This window comes from Triticum dicoccoides, chromosome 5B (genome assembly GCF_002162155.2).
Source record: "Triticum dicoccoides isolate Atlit2015 ecotype Zavitan chromosome 5B, WEW_v2.0, whole genome shotgun sequence".
NCBI classification, from domain to species: Eukaryota; Viridiplantae; Streptophyta; class Magnoliopsida; order Poales; family Poaceae; genus Triticum; species Triticum dicoccoides.
Genome location: NC_041389.1, coordinates 504,327,252 through 504,349,136, shown reverse-complemented (window position 1 = coordinate 504,349,136; position 21,885 = coordinate 504,327,252). Strand labels below are relative to the sequence as shown.

The window sequence follows — 21,885 nt, the reverse complement described above, 5'->3', positions numbered from 1 at the left end:
TAAACGGGATCTGACCTAGAGAAAGAGGAACTCGTCGCGGTGGCCGGCCTCCCTCGCACCATCCGCCGCTGGGCCGTCGTCGCCGGGGAGTACCCCAAGTGTCAGTCCACCCCTGGTGGGGATCTACTGCATCTCCGAGCGCCGGGATGCCCACGAGCGCCGCCACCATCGCCGGGAAGCTCACCTCCGCACCCGGGGCGGACGAGATGCGGGGGGAGGGGCGGAGGAGGAGGGGGCGGCGATGGGAGGAGAAGGAGGGGGGCGACGAGGAGGGGGAGGCGAGTGGGACGGGAGGCGGCGGCGAGGGTTTCTCAGCATGGGCGGCTGTGATTTATACCCCTGCACGCGAAAAGACTAAAATGCCCCTGGCGGGGCATAGAATATACAGGCGGTGGCACAAGTACTGTTCATGGCGAATTGGGGCGACGTGGAGGCCTTCGTCCTGCGTAGCTCTTCTTCAGGCTTTATAAGGTAAATATCTATACTACTACTAGTATAACGCCCGTGCGTTGCCACAGGCTCTTCAAAATTTATAATCAATATTTTTCATTTATCATCCCCTCATATTGGGTGATTATGGGGTGCTCTAATTAGAAACACAACAATCAAATATTAGTAAATTTCACCGAACGAACAACAACGAATAATACGATATCTATCAAACGAATAAAATGAGGTCATATTTTTGGTCCGTCATGCACTTCTGTTGAAAAGTGCCTATCCCTTTTAGAATCAACCCACTGTTTGCTCGCACGCAAAAAAAAATACATCTCTAAAGTGGGGAACCGATCGGTGCCAAAAAGAACTCAAACTCCTATCCAATCTCGACTTCGTGCTCTTCCACTTCCATTGATAAAGATGGGACGTCAAGGGTTTCATCATGATGACCTCGAGCAGCCGCCGACATCCCTCCCGACATCTACCCCTACCCCCTGCTGCCGCTTGCACTGTCCTTGCTCCTCGAGGGAGCTAGGGACACAATGTTCTCTAGGATGGGCATGACCAGATCCACGAGGAGGCCACATTCTTCCATGGGAACCCAACCAAGCACACCACCCTCCGCAACCATCCAATCCCAGCCTAACAAAGTCAAGACCTGCCATCGATTCACAAATCAGGCTCGCCGCATCCAGGTTCACTGCAAGTCTGCGACGAGTCTGTAGTCGACATCTTGACTTTGGCTATCCCCACGGAAGAATCATCGGATCCTGCTTACTTTTACCATCACTTCGTCTCTTCCCAAGGCAGCGACACCACCCAGCCAATCACCACCACCGCTTGCGGCTTGCCTACATAAAATCATATGAGAAATCCCCACGGCGGTGCTGTAAGATCACCTTGGCGACCTCGACAGTGACCGACTGGTCTAAGATATAAGCTAGCCGCTCTTTGTAGAAACCAATAGAAGTAGGCATGTGACTCAGATTTGTTCTTTGGTGTGCATGCGTTTCTTGCTGCCCACCAGCTCTTGTCTACAACTCGCCTATATCTGTACCAGCTCTTGGTCTACAACTCGCCTATCTCCATGCTCGAGAATCTGGAGTGTAGTAGTTAAAAAAAAGACCAACTTTATACTCATTTGATAATTCAACGTGCATGGGCATGCACCGGATGGAATTCACGCTCTATGTAAAATCTGGAGTGTAATGACCGTGGTTGATGAATGAAAGTCTTAGTTCCGCAAAAAAGAAGTTAAAGGTGAATATATTCCTCATGTGTGGAGTACAAAGAGAGCATATAGTGATTGAGGTGAATACATGCCAGTACTAAAATCTTCTAATTTCTTTTGATTGAATCCAAGTTGTCTCTTTTCTTTCGATTCAGCAAAGCTAGTTCGAATAAATAGGATTGTCTATATCTTAACTCCTTTGCCAATTAAGCTTCAAAATTGCAGTCTGATTCAGAAACAATCGAACGATTGTGTCGTTAACTCCAGGAGATTCTCGTTAGATCTTAGGAACGCTGCAAGCCATCATATCATATAAGAATAAGATCGACAATTGATATGGACAAATCTTACTACAATCATATTACTACTACTCGCACACTGATATGGACAGATCATACAAGATCGAAGGTACGTAAGACAAGGTCCTCTAGATTACGAAAAACTGTTTGCTTCGCCTCATGTGAGACGGACCCCGAGCTATTCTTCAATTGCGCACCGCGCGCACATATTTGGTGGCGAAGTAACTCGTTATCCTAAGGACGTCCCCGTCAAGCCCGTCGACAGCGTCACCCTTTTCCATCTCCCCGGCTGGACCTCGCCGAGTTTCCACCGTCGACGGCCTGCCGCCGCCGCATTCTGCTGCACGAAGGAGATCAACGACGGTTTAGACGTGCACGGGTGCAGCAGAGCAGATCGACCGACGGATCGGTTGACAACACGTACCGTCGCAGGCCGCGTGGCCGTGGTGGGGGGCGGCGGCGCTCGATGTGCCCTGCGCCTCGCATTCGCAGGGCGAGACGGCGCTCGTGGCGCTGGTGCCGATCTCCTCCTTCGGACGAACGAGGAGCCAGCCGTCCAAGCTGGGCGAGGGAGCCAACGGCAGCTTGCAGCGCTGCCGGCTCGACTCCTTGCAGTAGGCGATCGCGCTCGCGATGGCCTCCTCCCTCGCCCGGGCGGTGCCATCCCCGCCGGCGGCGACCCTCCCGTCCGGCTTCGTCGCCCGGCCCTTCCGTCTCCCGCGCCCGTCTGACCGCTCGTCCGCAGCACCGGCGCGCTGCAGATTTCTGGCGAACCTGTGCAGGCACCGCCTTAGCGCGTGGCCCTTTCGTGCGGCCGTGTCACCGCCCTCCCTCACCGGTGAGCGCGCGCTGTTGGACGAGCTACTTAGGGCACCGAGCAAGGAGGAGGAGGTGGACGACCTCGACGCCGGGGAGGAGCCCGGGTCGGAGGCCACCTTAGCGTCGCCAGGGCCGAACACCGGCGACGAGGAGCTGCCCTGCTCAACGCTCGAAGCGCCGTCCGTGGTCGCTGCCGTCGCCACGGCCGGCGCCATCGCCGCCCACACGACGCACGGGAACATCCACGCCATGACGACCTGGAAGAAATGCATGGTGATCAGGAGCACTGGGGTTTGCTTGCAGGCCCTTGTGCACGTAGTACGTCCTTGTATATATATACATGTCGCGATTGCGATCGCGTTCGCCTACGACTCCGGCGGTGGTTGCAGGGGGGGCACGGCGGCGTCTGCGGGCGCGTGATTTCCGAAATCCGAGATGCCACAGCGAGATTGCCAAAATCCTGTGGCTAATCTATGGAATACTCCGGTGGTTCCTTCCATATACGGAGGGAGTACTAATTACTGCACGGTTTAATTACTCGATCGCTGATTTATCGGATGAGCTAGTAATGCGGACGGATCGCTAATTTATTACCATATTCGATATTTCCTGAGTTATGGCCTTACCATACCTGGATTGATTTATTACTATACGTTGATTAATTATGATTTATTACTATATGATTTATTACTATACGTGGATAGCCTTACCATACCTAGTGGTAATTTAAATTTATTACCATATTCGATATTTCCCGAGTTATGGCCTTATCATACCTGGATTGGTAGCCTTTGGGGTAATTTAAATTTATTACCATATTCGATATTTCCCGATTTTTGGCCTTACCATACCTGGATTGATAGCCTTTGGGGTAATTTAAATTTATTACCATATTCAAACTTTCCTGAGTTATGACCTTACCATACCTGGATTGATTTATTACTATACGTGGATTAATTATGATTTATTACTATATGATTTATTACTATACGTGGATAGCCTTACCATACCTGGTGGTAATTTAAATTTATTACCATATTCAATATTTCCCGAGTTATGGCCTTACCATATCTGGATTGATAGCCTTTGGGGTAATTTAAATTTATTACCATATAATTGCCATATTCAAAATTTCCTGAGTTATGACCTTACCATACCTGGATTGATAATTAATATACGTGGATTAATTATGATTGATTACCATAAATACGTTGGGTATTGCCGGTCAGACGAGAAAAGAGAAAAACCGGTGGGAGGGGCTGGTGGGAGGTGGGACGAAGAAAAACCGGTTGAAAATAAACCGGTTGAAAATAAACCGGTTGAAAGTGGGGGGGGGACTATTCAACCAATTCGTCCATTAGAAGTAGAGATTAAAGAAGAAAACATATTCACGGACGAAAACTCTGCCGACGAAACGTCCCGCACCCCGCGGCCCGCACCCATCCAATACATCGCTTCCCTTACCTAAAACAAACATCCCTTCTCGAAGGAAAACACAATCCGAACGCGCGGGAAAGTTAGGGTTAGGGCGCCGCCGCACTGCTCCGTACCTTCGTTCGCCATCCGACCTGCTCCCCCTCCCACCATCGCTCTACCGCCGCCCCCATGTTCCACCCGATGCGCCAGTAGCCCAGCACGACGCGCCCGGCAGGCCGGTCTTGCCTTGTCGTCCACCCACACATCTCCTCCCTTGGATTCCGGCAAGCTGCGGCGGCAGCCACGGTGAACTGCCATGGGTGCGGCCAATCCGAGCTCCAATTCGGGCAGGTCAACCGTGTCTCGACGGTGGCGCGGGCCAGCCTGGTGGCGCCGGACGCTGCCAGTCTCGGCCGTCGCGCGATTGTGCGGATGACGCTCAGCATGTCCCTGTAAGCGCCGGCTATTGCTGCTCCCCGCCCCCATGTAATTATCCAACGCTCGAAAAATTGTTCAGACCGACCTGCTCTTCAATTCTCGTTGGTTTGTGGTTTGCAGACCCCAACCAAGCAGGTGTCGTGCTAATGGAGAAGAACATGTTGTTCCTGGAGGCATGGCAGGCATTCCACCACGCTACCACCATAAGTCCCATCCGTGATGAGCTGGTGAACACGTGAGACATGACATGTCTGATTCCAGTTGTGCAAAGTCTGCTTGTACTGCTACCTGTCCTGCCCCTAGCAATATAATTTGTCTGCTGCCTCAACGGCTCACACTTCTGCAAGTCATTACATGCCACCTATTAGTATTGTAGAAAGTACAACCGAATTTGATAATTGGATCAAGACCAAATGCAGCTGTCATGCACCTCCTTTGTTTGAATCTGAAATTCTATTAGAAACATGATGGTGTCGTGTTTTTGCAGTTCTTATGCCGTCTAACGAAATTTCTTTTCCCACATTTTATTTCAGATGCTGCACCCTTGGTCTATCCTTCACTCGATTTTTGAAATTGTTTGCGTTTTCTGACGTAAGTCTGGCACACGAGGTGCCCTCATGGGTGTAGATTGATCCATTGGCTACCCATTGGAACATCACTTGCAGGACTCTCTATTTAAACGCAAAATTGGTGTACTACTTTTTTTTCTTAATTGTATTCAGTAAGGATTACTTTATGCATACATTGTTGGCATAAAATTGATGCTCAGTCTTGTGGCAGACTTCCTGCATTAGGAGACACTTGCCCCAGATCCAATTCGTCGATGGAGTTAGAAAAAATCCATACAACAGAGTCTTAGGTAATTTATGTTCTAACTATGTTATTATTATTGCAAAATCAAATATGGATGCTTAATCTGAGCTATTTCTCACCCCATTTCCTCTAGGTCTCTGCCAATTATTGTTTGTCTTTTGAGGTGAATGCAGCTGCTGGTCATGCTTTAACCACATGTCAATTGCAGTAGTGTGACAGTGCCATCCTGTTCCACAAACCATGTGAAGAATGATGGGTGGTGTAATCCCATGCTAGCTAGCTAGAGTGCTTGACAGATTTAATAAACTCTTTCGAGCTCATCTTTTGGCCTGAAACACTAAGAACTAAACTGCCCCAGTAGTGAGCAATGATTAATAAAACGGAGTTCATTTGATCTATCTGATAAAAATAACTATTGGGGAATAAGAATGAAAAGTAATCACGTGTTGTTTCTGCAGTGGAATTCAGGTATACCCTTTCCTCTATTTATTTGACTGTTGTTAGATTGGTTCATCTTGGTCTGACGTGTTAATGGAGTTATTTCATTCCTCACATGACCCCTTTCAATTGGATCAGTTCTCCTTCTTTGGTTACTCTATATTCCCTACATATATCTTTATTATGTTCATCGAGACTTTAGAGTAAGACATTTATTTTTTTCATATTACCTTCAAGGTACCATGGTACCTACAACGCAGGGGGACTAATGGCAATCGGTTCTAATTTCTAAATCTAATTAAGTGTAAGCTTCTCTGCCGTCTGTACTGCAGCCGTGATAATCAGAAGTTCAGGACCCCACTGTAGGCCGGAAAAAAAGATTAAACTTGGTAAGATACAGTCTTCTGATCGCAATCTTACTTTTTTTGTTAGTGCTTCCATTACTTTCTATTGAAAAATGCTCAATGGGCTAGGGGGTGGACCCTTTTAGTAAGTTATATGTATAATTGGAGATTACTTGATTTTCTCATCGTTATCTGGTTAGTTATCCCTCACAAAATCAAGTGATAATATATGCAGTATGTATAAGACTAGGAGTATTGGATGGTTATGATTCAGGAGTGTGTATTTTGAACGAAGTTTGTAGTACGTATAGGGTGATAGATAGGTTGGATAGGAACTTCTGCTCTAATTTACTATGGTTGTAGTTAAATTTATTTTTGGTTGAATCGTGTCTTTCGCACTGATCTTGATTTACTGGATAAATTATACAATAAAGTGGTTTGTGATTTTTGGGTTTTACACTATCCATCATAATAAATGAACTTATTATTTGCACTTCAGATATCATGTAATTTTTTATGATCTCTGAACTTCCCGTGTACTGTTAATCCAAATCAATTTGAAAATCCAATAAACTTCTATATGTTCTATAATTTTTTAAACATGAGCATTGTTGGTTAATAAATTGGTTTACATTAATTTCTTAAAAGGGGACCGCACACATGTCCTGGTGCTAATTTTTTTTAGAAAGGGTTTATGTAATTTTGGTAGTATAAAAGTAACCCAAGTTCTTTAGTATTATCCAGAGCTAGGATATGTAAATGTATAAACACAGGGTAGAAGGTCAGTCAATTTGCAGGGTCTAACCTTGTAGTGCTGCTATTTGTCCCAACCATCTAATACTCATAACTAACTTCATTGCCTCCATTGCTAGGCTAAAATCTGGAGCCGCAAACGGAGCAATTACTAACCATCAATTCACAGAAACGCAATTTGACCTGGGATGATATACTGATATGCCATGACCATCTGATAAGAAGAAAGCAGAATATCTAAAGAAGGAATACATATCCCGCTAGCAAGAGAAAGTTGTGGCGGCCAGTGAGAATATCGATGGACCTAGCTCAAAACCCCACATCTTTATTTCTCCATATATATTTTGCCTTCTAAAGAGTAGTTATTGCCAATTGATTGTCAATAGAATGTCTAGATGCATGAGTATTCGACATCTGCGTTTGTTATGATCTATAGAAGCAGTGGAAATAATACTTTATCATTTAGTTAGAAATAACTAAATTTTCATGAAATCTCATATCTTCAGTAATTTGCTCGCAGGAGAGCGATGACTATGGCAGCAAGCTCGCTAGGGTTGGAGAGCACTGCACAGAGCAGGAACGGAACGTGAATGGAATTGGGCATTGGTATAGTGAGTGTCAATTTCGGTCAGGCTGCCCACCATGTGTGGTGTTTCAGCTGAAACACCATAAAGCTATTTAATTATTCATGTTCATTTATCTTTCATCTGATCAAATTAAAATGTCTAATCAAAATTTTGTAATCACATAGGTGGATTGTATTGGGGTTTATGGATAGGAATATTTCATTTGACTATTTTGAGCATGTATATTTCACTCAGAATTGCCACCATTGTTCTTTGTGGACTACTAATTCCGATTAATACTTGGCAAAAGCATATAGGACTATTCTTTTACAATTAATTCTGATTACTATATTTTCGGTAATTTGGAGTACTACATATTTGGCAGGAACATAGGACACACTTCAGTACAAAATTATTTACCATTTTAGTGGACTAGGAATTGAATGATGATACGGTGAGAAGTAGAAATATGAAAGTGATGAGCACAACAGTGAACACTTACATCGTGTGATTTTGGACAGCCATCTTAGAAGAGGTCACAAGACCAAACTCATCTTGTAACACGAACTCCTAATACCATCAGTGGTGACCTGTCATCAAAAAGGCAAATGCCGGCTTAGGGCCTGTTCGGATCCACTCCACTCCACAACTCTGCTCTGGGAGCCGGCGAAGCCGGCCCGAACGCTGCAACTCCCTGGAGTCGACAGAATGGAGCAGAGCGATCTGTAGATGGAAATCGCGAGCTGGAGCTCGCTTGGAGGAGCCGGAGCGTAGGATTTCCTCAAGCCAGTGGATTACTGAACAGGCTCTTAATAGATGAACTTTACATACTTACTAGTATAAAAAAGATGTCATGTTTAGCACTTTAATTCTATAATACGCATAGATTAGACAAACTAGTAATAGGTCTTATAGAGAAAAATATATGGTAATAAATCCTTCCCCTTAGCCGGCCGATCCGTGCTGGACATCCACCAGACGCGCTGCCGTCAGATCAGATCCGATCACATGGTTGCCTCCTTCTCTCTCGGTCCCACACCCTCTCTTTCTATCTGGAGACATCCACAAGCAACAGTGCATCCTTATCCTAACAAGACCCAACTGCTTAGCCTTTCTCCTTTTCCCCACCACATGATATCCATCTCAAGCTCCCAGCCATAGCATACGGTTGCTCCTCCAGCGAGAAACCATATGTTGCCTAAATATGGAAACCGCGCTCGTACAAACCAAAGCCTGTTGTTTTAGGGCCAACATGCTCGTCGCTGACTGCAGGGGGCTCGGGGGGTGGATGGCGATGGTGAAACAACGGCGGTGGCCTCCTCCAACACAGATGCTAGGAGCTCCACTGCTACAAAAGAGCCGATCGATGCAAGACTCGGATTGCAACATCGTCCATGTTTCTGAAACATGGGGAATGTTACAGTGGAAATACGACGGTGTGGCAATGTGAGTGCGGCGATTTTTCTGCAACATGACCTATGTTGCAAAAAAAATTGAAACATAGCATGCAAAAGTTTTTTGAAATATAACCCCCGTTGCAAAGTTTTTCGCAACACGGACTCTGTTGCAAAAGTTTCTACAACTTAAACCTTCTTGCAAAGGTGGAGAGCGCCGCTCGACCATTTGGTGGCGCAGATCCGATGGCTCACGGCCCCACGGATATTATAAAAAGATTAGCCGGCGGATGCGTAACACGCCACAAAAGCCATTTGCATTTTTTAGAAGGTGTTGGGGCATCCACGACACCCCGCTGAATCCGCCACTGGTCTTGCCAACTCTTATGACTATGACAAAGAGTAGCAAACACTGAAAGTCAATCAAACAAAAATACAAATTGGAAATTAGAGATCGTCCAACACCATGAGCAAGCTTGCTTTGTCTTTTTTAAAAGAGAGTTAAATTTAGTTCATGAATAATGTCTACATTTTTGTTTTGAACACAATACAAACTAAACCCGGGCAAACGTCGGACCGGGCTTGTAAAAGGCCGAGCTTCATTTTACAAGCCCGAGCCCGGCCTAAAGCCTGAAATACTCCCTGTTTTTAAGCCCAAGCCCAACCCGAAATCAAGCCCGAACGCCGAAAGCCCAGCCCGAATGCTGTTTTTTAGTATACGTACAGGCAAGCCCGGCCCAAAGCCCAAAAGCCCCACTCGAAATACAGAAAAACGGAAGCCCGAGCCCAGCCCGATCTATCTTCCGGGCTGCAAAACAACGCCCGAGCCCGGCACGGGTTTTTCATGCCGGGCCTGAGCCGGGTCGTCGTGCCAGGCTGTCCATGCCCGGGTTTAGTACAGACGCATACGCTCATACACTCACCAATGCTACCCATCTAACTATGGGTTGGTTCACAGTAATCTCTACTACATTTTATTGTGTTGATTTCTGGAGATCCAGAAGTCCCACTTCCTATCATCTGTCATTCTGTCAGCTGATTGATCACGTTACGCTCAAATGTTAGGTTATGATATGATCAACACAACTATCGAAAAACTGAGACGAGACGCAATATATATGTATTCACGTTTTTTTATATCGAAAATTGTTGGCTAACACGTTTTTTCTGTTCCAGCCCGTGAATTAGCATATGCTGCATGCCTGCAGTATATAGAGGTCGTACTCATCAGTTCATCGGAGAAACGCAGCTCTCCTTGCTCAGTAGTTGCCCTCATCTTCCCCACCAACAGAAGGTGAGCTCACTCGCGAAGTCGTCCCGTACAATGGAAAGCCAAACCCTCTTCTCGTCCAGATCCGGCGGCTCGACGGCCATGACTAAGCTCGGGCCGAACCCGGCTAACTCCTGCCCCCTGACGCCGCTAGGATTCCTGGAATGTGCGGCCACCGCGTACCGCGATTGCCCCTCCGTCGTCTACCACGACACCGTCTACACCTGGAGCCAGACCTTCCGCCGCTGCCTCCGCCTCGCCTCTGCCCTCGCCTCGATTGGGATCGCCCGCCGGGATGTCGTAAGAAGATTAACGTGCTCAAGTTTGCGATTACAGGAGGTTAATTCACATAAGTTGACCTAATATGAGCTGCTTATCTTATGAACTGAACTAGGTGTCCGTGCTGCTGCCGAACGTGCCGGCCATGTACGAGATGCAGTTCGGCGTGCCGATGAGCGGCGCCATCCTGAACAACATCAACACGCGCCTCGACGCGCGCACCGTGTCCGTCCTCCTCCACCACTCCGGCTCCAAGCTCGTCTTCGTCGACCCGGCGTCGCTCCAGCTCATCGAGGACGCGCTCCGGCTCCTGCCGCCGGAGCACCCTGTCCCCCGCGTCATCGTCGCGGAGGACCCCCACGAGAAGGAGCTCCCTCCCGCCCCCGCGACGGCGTTGACGTACGAGGGGCTGCTTGAGAAAGGCGACCCGGATTTCGCGTGGGTCCGGCCGGCGAACGAGTGGGAGCCGATGATCCTAAACTACACCTCCGGTACGACGTCGGCGCCCAAGGGGGTGTTGCACTGCCACCGCGGCATCTTCTTGATAACCCTCGACTCGCTCGTGGACTGGGCGATGCCGGCGCGGCCGACGTACCTGTGGACGCTCCCCATGTTCCACGTCAACGGCTGGAGCTTTCCGTGGGGGGTAGCCGTGGTGGGCGGCAGCAACGTCTGCCTTCGCCGCGTAGACGCCGCCGATGTCTACGCCGCCATCTCTCGCCACGGGGTGACGCACCTCTGCGGCGCGCCGGTCGTGCTGAACATGCTGGCCAATGCACCCGAGGCCGTGCGGAAGACGCTGCCCGGCAAGGTGGAGATACTCACGGGCGGCGCACCGCCGCCCGCTGCTGCTGCACCGCACCGAGGCCATCGGCTTCAAAGTCAGGCACGGGTACGGGCTATGCGAGACGGCGGGGCTGGCGACGTCGTGCGTCTGGAACGCGGAGTGGGACAAGCTGCCCGCCTCGGAGCGCGCGCGGCTCAAGGCGAGGCAGGGCGTGCGCACGCCGGCTACGGCCGAGGTCGACGTCGTCGACGATAAGAGCGGCCGCAGCGTGCCCCGTGATGGCTCCACGGCAGGCGAGGTAGTGATCCGAGGAGGGTGCGTCATGCTGGGTTACTTCAACGACGAGGCGGCGACACGGGCGTCGATCAGGCGAGACGGCTGGTTCTACACGGGGGACGTCGGGGTGATGCACCCGGACGGGTACCTGGAGATACGCGACCGCTCCAAGGACGTGATCATAAGCGGCGGGGAGAACATCAGCAGCGTGGAGGTGGAGTCCGTGCTGTACGGCCACCCGGCCGTGAACGAGGCGGCGGTGGTGGCCCGGCCGGACGAGTTCTGGGGCGAGACGCCTTGCGCGTTCGTGAGCCTCAAAGTGGACAACGGTAGGGGCGAGCTGACGGAGGCGGAGCTCGTGGCATGGTGCCGGGAGCGCATGCCGCGCTACATGGTGCCGAAGACCGTCGTGTTCCGGGACGAGCTGCCCAAGACGTCCACGGGCAAGATCCAGAAGTACGTGCTCCGGAACATCGCCAAGGAGTTGGGGCCCACCAGCAGGGGCGTCAGCAGCAAGATGTAGGGGCTATGCATGCATCCATCCCGGGATCAAACAGTCCGGCATGCATGGCCTTCCTTCAATGAAGATTCTATTTCCGCTTAGTGCGTGATGATCGGCCCTTGTTGATTACGTTTAAATAAGACAAACGGGATTGCTAAATCTAAGAGCATCTTCACCACGCGGCGCGTTAAAAATCAGTTTGCAGCGCCGGAATCGTCAGCTTTTGCACGTCGCGGTGTGCTGGCTTCAGCGGTCGCCGTAAAATAAAGCGCGTCCGAGTCGCTCCAGCAGGCGCGCTATATTGCATCTTTTTTTAACTACGATTCGACACACATTTGGCTCCGATAGTACAAATGTGCACACATATATTTCTTCTACGATACAAAATAGTGCAAATAGTCTTCTTGTACAATAGATAGAAAAACTACTACTACTCGTCATTCTCCGACTCGGACTCTGCCTCGGTGATGTCCTCCTCCGACGTCTGAGCATAGGCGTCAAGGAACCGCTCGTCATTGGAGTCCCAGGACGACGCATCTCCTAGCGCGATGTTCAATTTGGCGACCGTCTTCCGCGTTTGCTTGTCCACGCGATAGGCGGCTCGCTCCTGCCTCCTCTCCTCCCTCTCCGCCCTCCTCTCCGAGAAGAATTGTTGCTCGTTGATGACGTCTTGCGGGAAGCGTTGGCGCCACAACGCCATGGCTTCCTCGTCCATCTCGGCCAGGCTGAGACGGCGCTTCCGCCTCCGATTCTCACGATGATCCTCGTCGGTGAGAAAAGCCGCGGGGGAGGCGCCAACTCTTGCGCCCGCTCCTGCGTCGCCACGTTCTGGAAGTTCATGTCCCAACGGGACCGCCGGAGGCGCCACGCCGCAGCGTCGTACGCGCGGGAGCCCTCCTGGTCGGAGTCAAAGGTTCCGAAGCCGAGGCGCACGTCGCCCGACCGAATCTCGGCAGAGTAGGTGCCGGACGGACGCACGCGGACGCCGCGGGAGCCCGAAGCTCCCCGGCGGCGCGGCGGCATGGTGGCGCGGTGGTGGTGTGTCAGTGGAGAGGAGAGAAAGTTGTGGAGGGAGCGACGAGAGAGCGCAGAGGGCGCTACAATTTTATAGACGCGCCGGACGCGGTGCGTCAAATCTAGCGTGGGAGCTGCCGCTTTTCCCCGCGCTAGTTTCCCACCACCGCTGGAGCACGCGAAAACGTTCCGCGCGCGCTAAAATTTTGGTTTACCCCGCATCTGTGGGAGATGCTCTAAATCGATTGAGATTTCATCAAATTGACGAGGGAGCATTGACTGAGACTTGATTGCTAAACGGGATCACTAAACCGGATTGCATCCTCCCGCGTCGGCGCATCCCCATTCCCCGACCTGCTGCCTCTGCAGCCGCCAGAGCCAAATTATATTGACGTGCAGCAGCACTGGTGGGTGACGTGGGTGGATATACGACGACGACATGACAAGTGCGTGCATACATCATCAACTCGGTGCATCTCTATGTTGCCGCCGACCGGCACAACTTCTCCAAAGGCCTGCCGCCATTGGAGTCGGCCAACCTCCAGGTGGCCACCCCATGGGAGATGCGGGAATACCGGGAGGCCGACGAGCGCCTCGCGGCGGAGCAAGGCAGCGGGACCTACATCGTGCATCGAGGCGGAGCAGCGTCCGTAGGAGGAGTACACTGCAGGGAGGACGAAGGTCATCGACCTCTCCAGCGACACTGACCCTATGATCGAAGGGTTGAGCAGATCGGATTGGAAGAGACTCAAGAACAGTCGGATAACAAGTAGTTTTAGTAAGTTCCAGTCTATATATTGGTTAAATTATCTAAAATATTATTAATTTGCACCGAATTGCATTTTAGTAAGTTTTATGTGGTACTTTGAACCAAATTAGGACTGAATTTGTGTTTATGTGTCACTATTTTTTTTTTACTCTGCTAAGTATTGAGGATCGGTTAGAAACGATCATTTTTAAAAGAAAAAATGTATTCTTCTGAATAAAAAGGGTTTCCCTCCGCTTTGTATTACAAAGCAACCATCCGATACAATCCACGATAGGTGCTGGGGCGGAAGCAGCACAAGCACGCCCAAAAGAAAAGAAAAAGAAAAAGAAAAAGAAACAAATGCCGACAATGGCAGGTTGACGAAACAAAGATGGCCAGTGACCGCTGCACCCACCGGAGAAGTACCACCGCACTTGTAGCACTCCGAGGCGTCGCGTACCGAGCAGCACCTTCAGCAAGGAATGCGACGACGACGACGCTGCTGCCCAGACAAGTCCAAGGGTTTCCCCCGGTACGCAGAGGGCAGTGGGGAAGGGGTAGATCCGACGCCCTTCAGGAAGGTCCGGCGGCGCCCGCAGGCGTCACCACGTCGGTGATGGACAAGCCACCAGGGATTTCTCCCAACCCAAACAACCACCACCACCCCGGACGATCGGAAGCGCTCCACCAGAACTGTCGCCCACCAACATGTGCTACCACAGTCACTGAACCATCAATGCCGTCTCGCTGAGCCACCGACACGAGACCTGGAGGAGGGACGAGGGGCCAACGGGCTCGGGGCAAGCCGCAACTCAGCCGATGGGAGGGAACTACCACCACCGCCGACGCGGAGCCGACCGGACGTGACGACAGGAGCTTACCAGGCCCGCACAGGCCCGGCCGGACCCCAGAGATCCGGACAACCCCTGCCGCCACGCTGCAGCACCTCGGCCGACGAAGCCGCCACCACCCGCATCCCTCGACGCCACGCCACCACCGCCAGGGAGCCACGCCGCCGCACGCCGGAACGCCGGCCCGCCCCAACCCAGCTGGAGCCCAGAAGAGCCCAGATCTGGGCGGAGCGAGGGCCGGCGGCTAGCCGCACCGCCGCGCGCCCCGCGGCCAACGGCCACGCCACCGCATCAGACACGCCCGCGCCCCACGGACCCCGCCACCAGGATGCACCATCGCCAGCCGAGGAACACCGCCGCCAACCACCATCGCCCGAGCAGAGGAAGCCGCGCGCGGGGACAGGCAGGCCCGCCGCCGCCGGCACCACACGAGCAAGGCCCGGCGGCGCGCTGGCGGCGGCAGGGGGGAGGAGCTTGGGGGCGCGCGGGAGGGGAACGGCGTTGGGGCCCCCCGGTCGCCTCGCCCGGGGAGGCGACGCGGGGGGTACAGGGACGGGAGGAGGAGGAGGGAGGAGCGGGGGAGCAGGAGAAGGGAGCGGCGACGACGGGCTTCGGCCGCAGCGGCGGCTCCGCGCGGGGGAGCCACCGGCTGCGGCGCAGAAACCCTAGGCGAGGGGAGGGAGCCTAGGCGAGGGGAGGGCCTGCAAACACCGCATATTCTCTCAAAATGTATTCTTCTAGAGTATACTCGGCCGTATTCTCCTCTGATAAATCGGTTAGAGATACTCTTACTAAGGTGCTCTAATACCGCATAGTATTGGTCCAACATCTTCAGACTATGAAGAAGCCCGTAACGTCACCACACTTTAGATGCGTATCCATCTTTACTATTAAAGGAGAGTTCATAGTCATTTTGTTCGGTTGACACAGTCATTAATAAGCAAAAATCAGCCCAGTTATCTTTTACCAACTTTGCCTCATCACAACCGCATGCTATTAATTAGTCAAGCAGTTGCTTACACATGTCAATAAGTCATGACATAATTTATGAAAAATATCATCGAGCAATCAAGCATTAGACCAGAGGATCACATTAATTATGAAGGGTATCATTGGAGGGGAGGATCAAGTCTTGGACGGGAGGATCACATTAATTTTTGAAAGTATCATCCAAGTTGAACGGAAGGATCACTAGAATATGTATGCCCCTGCTGCAACGCACGGACGATTAGGTAATCAAATTTAAAGTGTTGGGCATACACTTGTAGGACTCACAACCATGAATCACCCTTCCAATTTCCGAGACGCTGAAGTAGCGCAAGCATGAAGCACAAAACGCAAAAGTACCCGGTGTGTCAACATCTCGACTACAAGTGCAAGGGCCTTGCCTGCACAACCATTACTTGCAAGACCGCCAATCCATGAGATAAATTTTTTTTTTTTTGAAAACAGAGCAGCAACTTGTTCAATGTGGCCAAAGCCTTGTGCGTGGATTAGATGACACAACAGTTCTACTCTCCACATAAATCAGTGAAATATGGACATTGAACATACATTGTGTTGGCACTTGCATGTGGCCAAGTGTTATGACAAACAACTGCAATTTGATGTCCTAAATTATAATCACCGAACAAAGAGTAACTGCTATCAGTTTAAAATTTCATTGAAATATTAGATTTCCAAAATTTATTGCATCACATTAGATATTAGAAAAAACAAAGAAAATGCAAGACACATTATACAAAAAATCTATATTTCAACTTAAAACACACTTTTTCAGTGGTGCTCGCTCTCCAACATTTTTCCCTTTGGACCTTGTCCCAACTCAAGATCCAAGATCATGTTCTTTCACGGAGTATAACAAGTTTAGCTTATAAAGTGAACCGACAACCTTGTTAGTCATGATTCCCAACCGATATTAGATTATATTATTAGATGGGTAATATATCACATTAACCAACCCAAGAACTTTACTCTTTAAATTAGAGAATTGTAATTATTATTTTATTTCTAATATAGTACATATCAGTCATGTAATTCATTCTCTTAATATAAGATCTTAAATAATGTACATGTATGTATTACACTTGGCAAAATTAACTGCATAATAATGTTGCTAATGTTAATAATGACAAAAGACTTGTACAAAATTAAGATAATATTTTAATGCAAAGTGAAGGCAGTTGTTTTTTATTTTAAGGCACTACACCTCAAAGAAATTTGGTAAAATTAAATTTTCCTATAAATTATGAAAGAAAGAAAAATCACATGACTTAAAGATTATTTTGTCTTAATTGTGATATCTAGGTATATGTGTATGGTTGTGTCTATTTTAGTATCCTTATATATCTTTGTCGAGATCTCTAGAGTGCCCATTTACTAGATACTTATTGGTGAAATACTTTCGATGACTGTATCTGTAGGAGAGAGATAACTTAGATGAATCTACCTCACCAAAGATAAATTATTGATAACTTGTTGTCCTCATAATGACTGCAGGGTGAAAGGAATATTATTATTAATGCAATGGTATCTTTTATTACTTAATAAATGGGATGCAAATGGATTGCGGTCGTTGGATGGAGTCTTATCTACGGAGGCAGATAGATACCGGTCTATAGATTTATGTATGTACTGCTATATAATATCATCATATAGGGGGTGTACCGAAGCACGCCCACCAACATTTTTCTGCTTTTTTTCTTTCCACCAGTGAACATCCCCCCATTGTTATTTTTTTTAAAGGAGGATTATCCTCGGCCTCTGCATCAAGCGATGCACACAGTCATATCCCCCCATTGTTATACATTGAACATAACATTCATTTGCATCTGTGAATCAAGCTTTAACAACTATTGTTGTAGCTCCAAGGCACAAACACAAAGTAACCACCACCGGAGGCTGCATGTACACCATCAAAGAGGCTCACCAGAAAGCCACCTTGCAAACATAGCAAGGCATTGCTTTGGCATGTACTCCGGAGCAGTATGTCCACCGCCCTATTTCACAAACAAAAATATTACTATTATACATTTATTTGGCGTAGCAAAGAGAAGACACCAAGGGCATACCTTGACAGTTGCGAAGGTGAGGTTATTTGAGTATGACCTTGTATATCTGCACATGAGAAAAAGTTGCTTGTGAGAATCCATCAGAACAAGTCTAGACCCTTTCAGTTGCAACACCCATATGACGGACAAGCAAACCAGTCCTCACCCTGCAACTTGTGCATCGACATACCACGGTCTCCACTCATCCACAACGGAGAAGTTCAGAGACCTGATCCAGGCCTGCGTGCCGATGGAAGGTACAATCATGTCATGATCGCCGCTGTAGATCAGGCTCCTGTAGCCTCTGGTGGTCACATCCAGATGGTGCTCCACCGAGCTGAAAATATCGTTGGTGTACCGTATGTCGAAGTTGCATCTTAGCCATGAAGAAACCGTTCCCTGCAATGTACTTAAGAATATCATGATCAACCATACCACCATACCAAGCAGGAAGTAGCAATGCGTATTCAGACGTCAATTACTTTGTGGACACCAAGAGCCTCTCTGACAGTGTCATTGTTCGCCCATATCATGGACATCGCATATTCCGCGGTCTGCGATGAAATATGAAGTACTCTCAGATAAGAAAACATTGTGCTGCAAATTTGGAAGCACTGTTTGATTTGTTACTAACTCTACACTCTGTAGAAATCTCAGACAGCTGAAGCCCGGCCCTGGCAGTGTAGTCCTCCTGCAGCTGGAGCATCTCTCGTGCGCTTGAATTCAGTTTCAGATTGTATGGGTGCGGGCTCGCGAAAGCGCACAGGGGCTCCAGGATGTGGTTTGGGCATATATCCTTGACACACTTCACAAACACACAACTTGACTCATGCTGACTCGCTAATTGGGAGAAATGAAAGGCAAAACGTTGCTTTGCAAAATAATTGGATACCTCGTCGATGGCAGCATGACTTTTTGTGCACTCCGGGCTGAATTCCCATGCACTGCAGCTCTCCTTGTACTCCTGGAAATAATCAACACGTGAAATAGTAATAAAGTAAACTGCAAAGACAAACATAAAGCTACAACTTTTTTGCGGTAGATTTTCTATAAAAAAAAACTGACTTAATAGATGAGGGATCACACATGGATGCAAGTAGCAAGTTCCCTTTCAAAAAAAAAATGGTACCTGGTACATTTCGTCAGATATGAGACCCTTCCCGTGTGCAAATGGAATTTTAGCTGGATTATCGTAGTACCAATAAGCTGTGACTGGATTTCCCACAAGGTAGCCCTGGTCATAACATGCCAAATTAGCAGGCAAGTAAAAAACTAATCAAACTTTTTTCAAGGGAACTACGGCGGGCAAATGCCACCAGAACCATTTCCGATTTGAGAGGAAAAAAGTTCAAACTACGGCAGGGAACTACGGTGGGCAAACGCTGGCCTGGGCCATTTCAAAATTGAGAGGAAAATAGTTCAAAATAGTCTAGCTTTTTTAGGAACTACGGCAGGCAAATGCCGCCCTGGACCATCTCCAAATTGAGAGAAAAAGTTCAAGCTAATCTAAATTTGAAAATTGTGTACTACAGGCGGGACGGGAAAAAAAATCCATATACATAACATGGTACTCATGCAGATTTTTTTTTGGCTTCAAACCTTTAGATTGAGAGCTGATCCACTGCCATCTTCTATCCCTAGAAGTTATACAGCCAGTTATTCGGACAAGAAAATGAAATATTTATAGAGGAGAGAAGACTTGTGCATGTATAAAAGTTACCTTTAGCTATTCCAAGGGTGATGCCTGGCACAGTAATACCACAGTAGGAATCACCGGCAACGTAGAAAGGATTCGACATGAACTCTGGGTGCTCATCAAACCACTGCAACGCGTACATGCAAGAACAATAAGCATTTGCAATTAATTAGTACTAGTGGTGGTTGGGTGATTTGAGGAGGAAGTGGGACCTTTCTGATGAAGATGACAATTTGGGTGACGACTTGGGTATCACTTGATTTGTATCCTTGCTCTGTTTTGGAGTACGAGAAGCCGGTTCCAACGGGGGAATCGATGAAGATGATATTGCTCACCTGGGAGACGGAGGGATCCATGTGCGACTCAGAATCATGAAAATAGTAAGAATGAAGAAGAGTTTGAGACTGAAACCTGCCTTGGTCCATGAGTCTGGTTTGTAGAGCAACTTGGGAAAGCCATTGACGTCGGTGCGACGATCAAAACTCAGAGGGCCTGCACATATATACTTGATTGTTGAGACATTAATATATAAAAGGTGTATGCATGTCTTGCACATTTTTGGCTAGTGCTACATGAGCGCATTGTCTTTGCAAAATGTTCAACTCTCCATTCAAGCAGTAGTAGAAGTGGATTTGCTTCGAGGCACCTAGAAGGTAAGTGCATATCCAGTGCTCCCAAAACTCAAATGTTCCCATGCTAGCATTTTCCCCAAAAATAAAAACATTGTGCATGTTCATAAGACATGTGTTCACATTCCCTAAAAATTTCAAATCTAAATTTGAAATACAAATGAAGAAACAAAAAAGAGAAATATGGGTGCAAATAGTGTCATTTTTTGCTTTTGTCTGTGACACTATTCATGCAGATTTATCTTCTTTGTTTCTCCATGTGTATTTCGAATTTGCGTCTGAACTTTTTAGGGATTATATAAAAATGTCTTGTGAACATTAAAAAACAATATTTTATTCACCCGCGAAAAATTATTTTATTTTTTCAAACATCCTAATTTATTTTTTTAAGTTTGAAGCATGATGAAAACAGTTAAAGTATGGGAGCACCTGATATTTTCCCCGCAGAAGGCATGTGGACAAAGCCACACCGAGCGGTACTAGTTGCTGTTTTCGTCCCCCTCAAAGAAAGTCGCAGTTTTCGTGGATACATATGAAAAGTTTGATTGCGACAGATATAGATGCACGGTCACCAAAAATGGAAGAGAAAAAGGAAGACGGATCGAGACGAGACGATGGTTCTGGACTTGAAGAGCTCGGTTACCTACCAATCTCATAGACAAGGCCGGAGAAGGCGGAGCACCCTGGCCCGCCGGTCAGCCAGATCATGACGGGGTCCTCCGCCGGGTTCCTCTCCGACCTGATGAAGTAGTAGAAGAGGTGGACGCCATTGCTCTCGTCCACTTCGACGTACCTGTGATGTGACGGGATGCGATGCATGCATGATGCGTCACTCAGACGAGAAATTCATAAATCAATTGGTTAAGTGCAGAAAGCCAGAGGTAGGTAGTAGTACCCCGTTTGGAGCTGGAAGGGGAGCGGGCCGTCGAAGCCGGGGAGATGGGTGATGATCTTGCTCTGCTGCCGAAGGGAGCTAGAGGAGGAGGAGGACGACGAAGCGGCAGAGGGTAGGAGAAGGAGGAGGAAGAGGCGGACGGAGGCAACGAGGGCGCCGCGTCTGTCGTCTCGTCTCCTCTTCCTCGTCGTCATCGTGAATATCCTTACTGTCGTCTCTCCCTCTCGCGCGCTAGCTCTTTGTAGTATCCTTCCGCGGCTGCCTCGCCCTTTGTATCTAGTCCCGCGGAGGCTTCGCAGCCTCACAAGGGAACCGGAAGGAAGAAGAAAGAACAAGAAACTAGACGAAGATAAAGAGAGACCCAAAATGCTACACCTACCGAGCCTCTCCAACCTCAACTAATAACCACGCCTGATTTTTACTGAGTGGGCCCCTTTCCTTTACTTCTCCAATCAAATCCTGCCACATCAGCTTAACCGGTAAGTAAGAATCTGTCCGTAGACGTAGCTTTGCTCGGGAGAGACGGACGTACATGCTGATGGCCGGGATTTCTACAGCTGGTTTACGTATGATCGATGCTGTCTTTTCAAACATACGGGCGGGCGGTAGAAATTTAGTCTAGATTTATCGTCAAGTACTTTATATGATACAGTATGTTCCTACTTCCCAGATTAACATATGTTTATCGGAATAAATTTTGAAACCTCGCGTATGCTATTTCTATTCTTAGCCAATACTCCCTCCATTTCAATAAATAAGGTGTGCATACATTTCAAAATTAATTATTGACCGTAAATTAGACCAACTAAAGGTGGTTATATGTGAACAAGATTATACGTACCGTTGAATTTGTATTCAAAATACCCGCAAAAAAAGAATTTGTATTCAAAAGAAGTTATTAATGATATGATTTTTAAGTCACACAAAATACGTACTATA

At 48.4% G+C, this 21,885-nt stretch overlaps 1 protein-coding gene and 1 pseudogene across 1 annotated transcript; one reads left to right on the top strand and one right to left on the bottom strand.

The window, feature by feature from the left end:
• The first annotated feature begins 10,321 nt into the window (after positions 1-10,321).
• Positions 10,322-12,084, top strand: LOC119305905 (annotated as a pseudogene).
• A 5,287-nt stretch (positions 12,085-17,371) lies between these two features.
• LOC119305904 (serine carboxypeptidase-like 15) lies at positions 17,372-21,193 on the bottom strand. Its single transcript, XM_037582301.1, has 13 exons — positions 20,947-21,193; positions 20,699-20,844; positions 19,838-19,914; positions 19,635-19,757; positions 19,447-19,549; positions 19,326-19,363; positions 18,856-18,960; positions 18,619-18,690; positions 18,361-18,531; positions 18,209-18,280; positions 17,893-18,125; positions 17,748-17,793; positions 17,372-17,675 (listed from the first exon to the last, which is right to left on the bottom strand). The coding sequence occupies exons 1-13, from the start codon at positions 21,138-21,140 to the stop codon at positions 17,592-17,594; spliced, it is 1,464 nt and encodes a 487-aa protein (XP_037438198.1). The 5' UTR covers positions 21,141-21,193; the 3' UTR covers positions 17,372-17,591.
• Between the last annotated feature and the right edge of the window lie 692 nt (positions 21,194-21,885).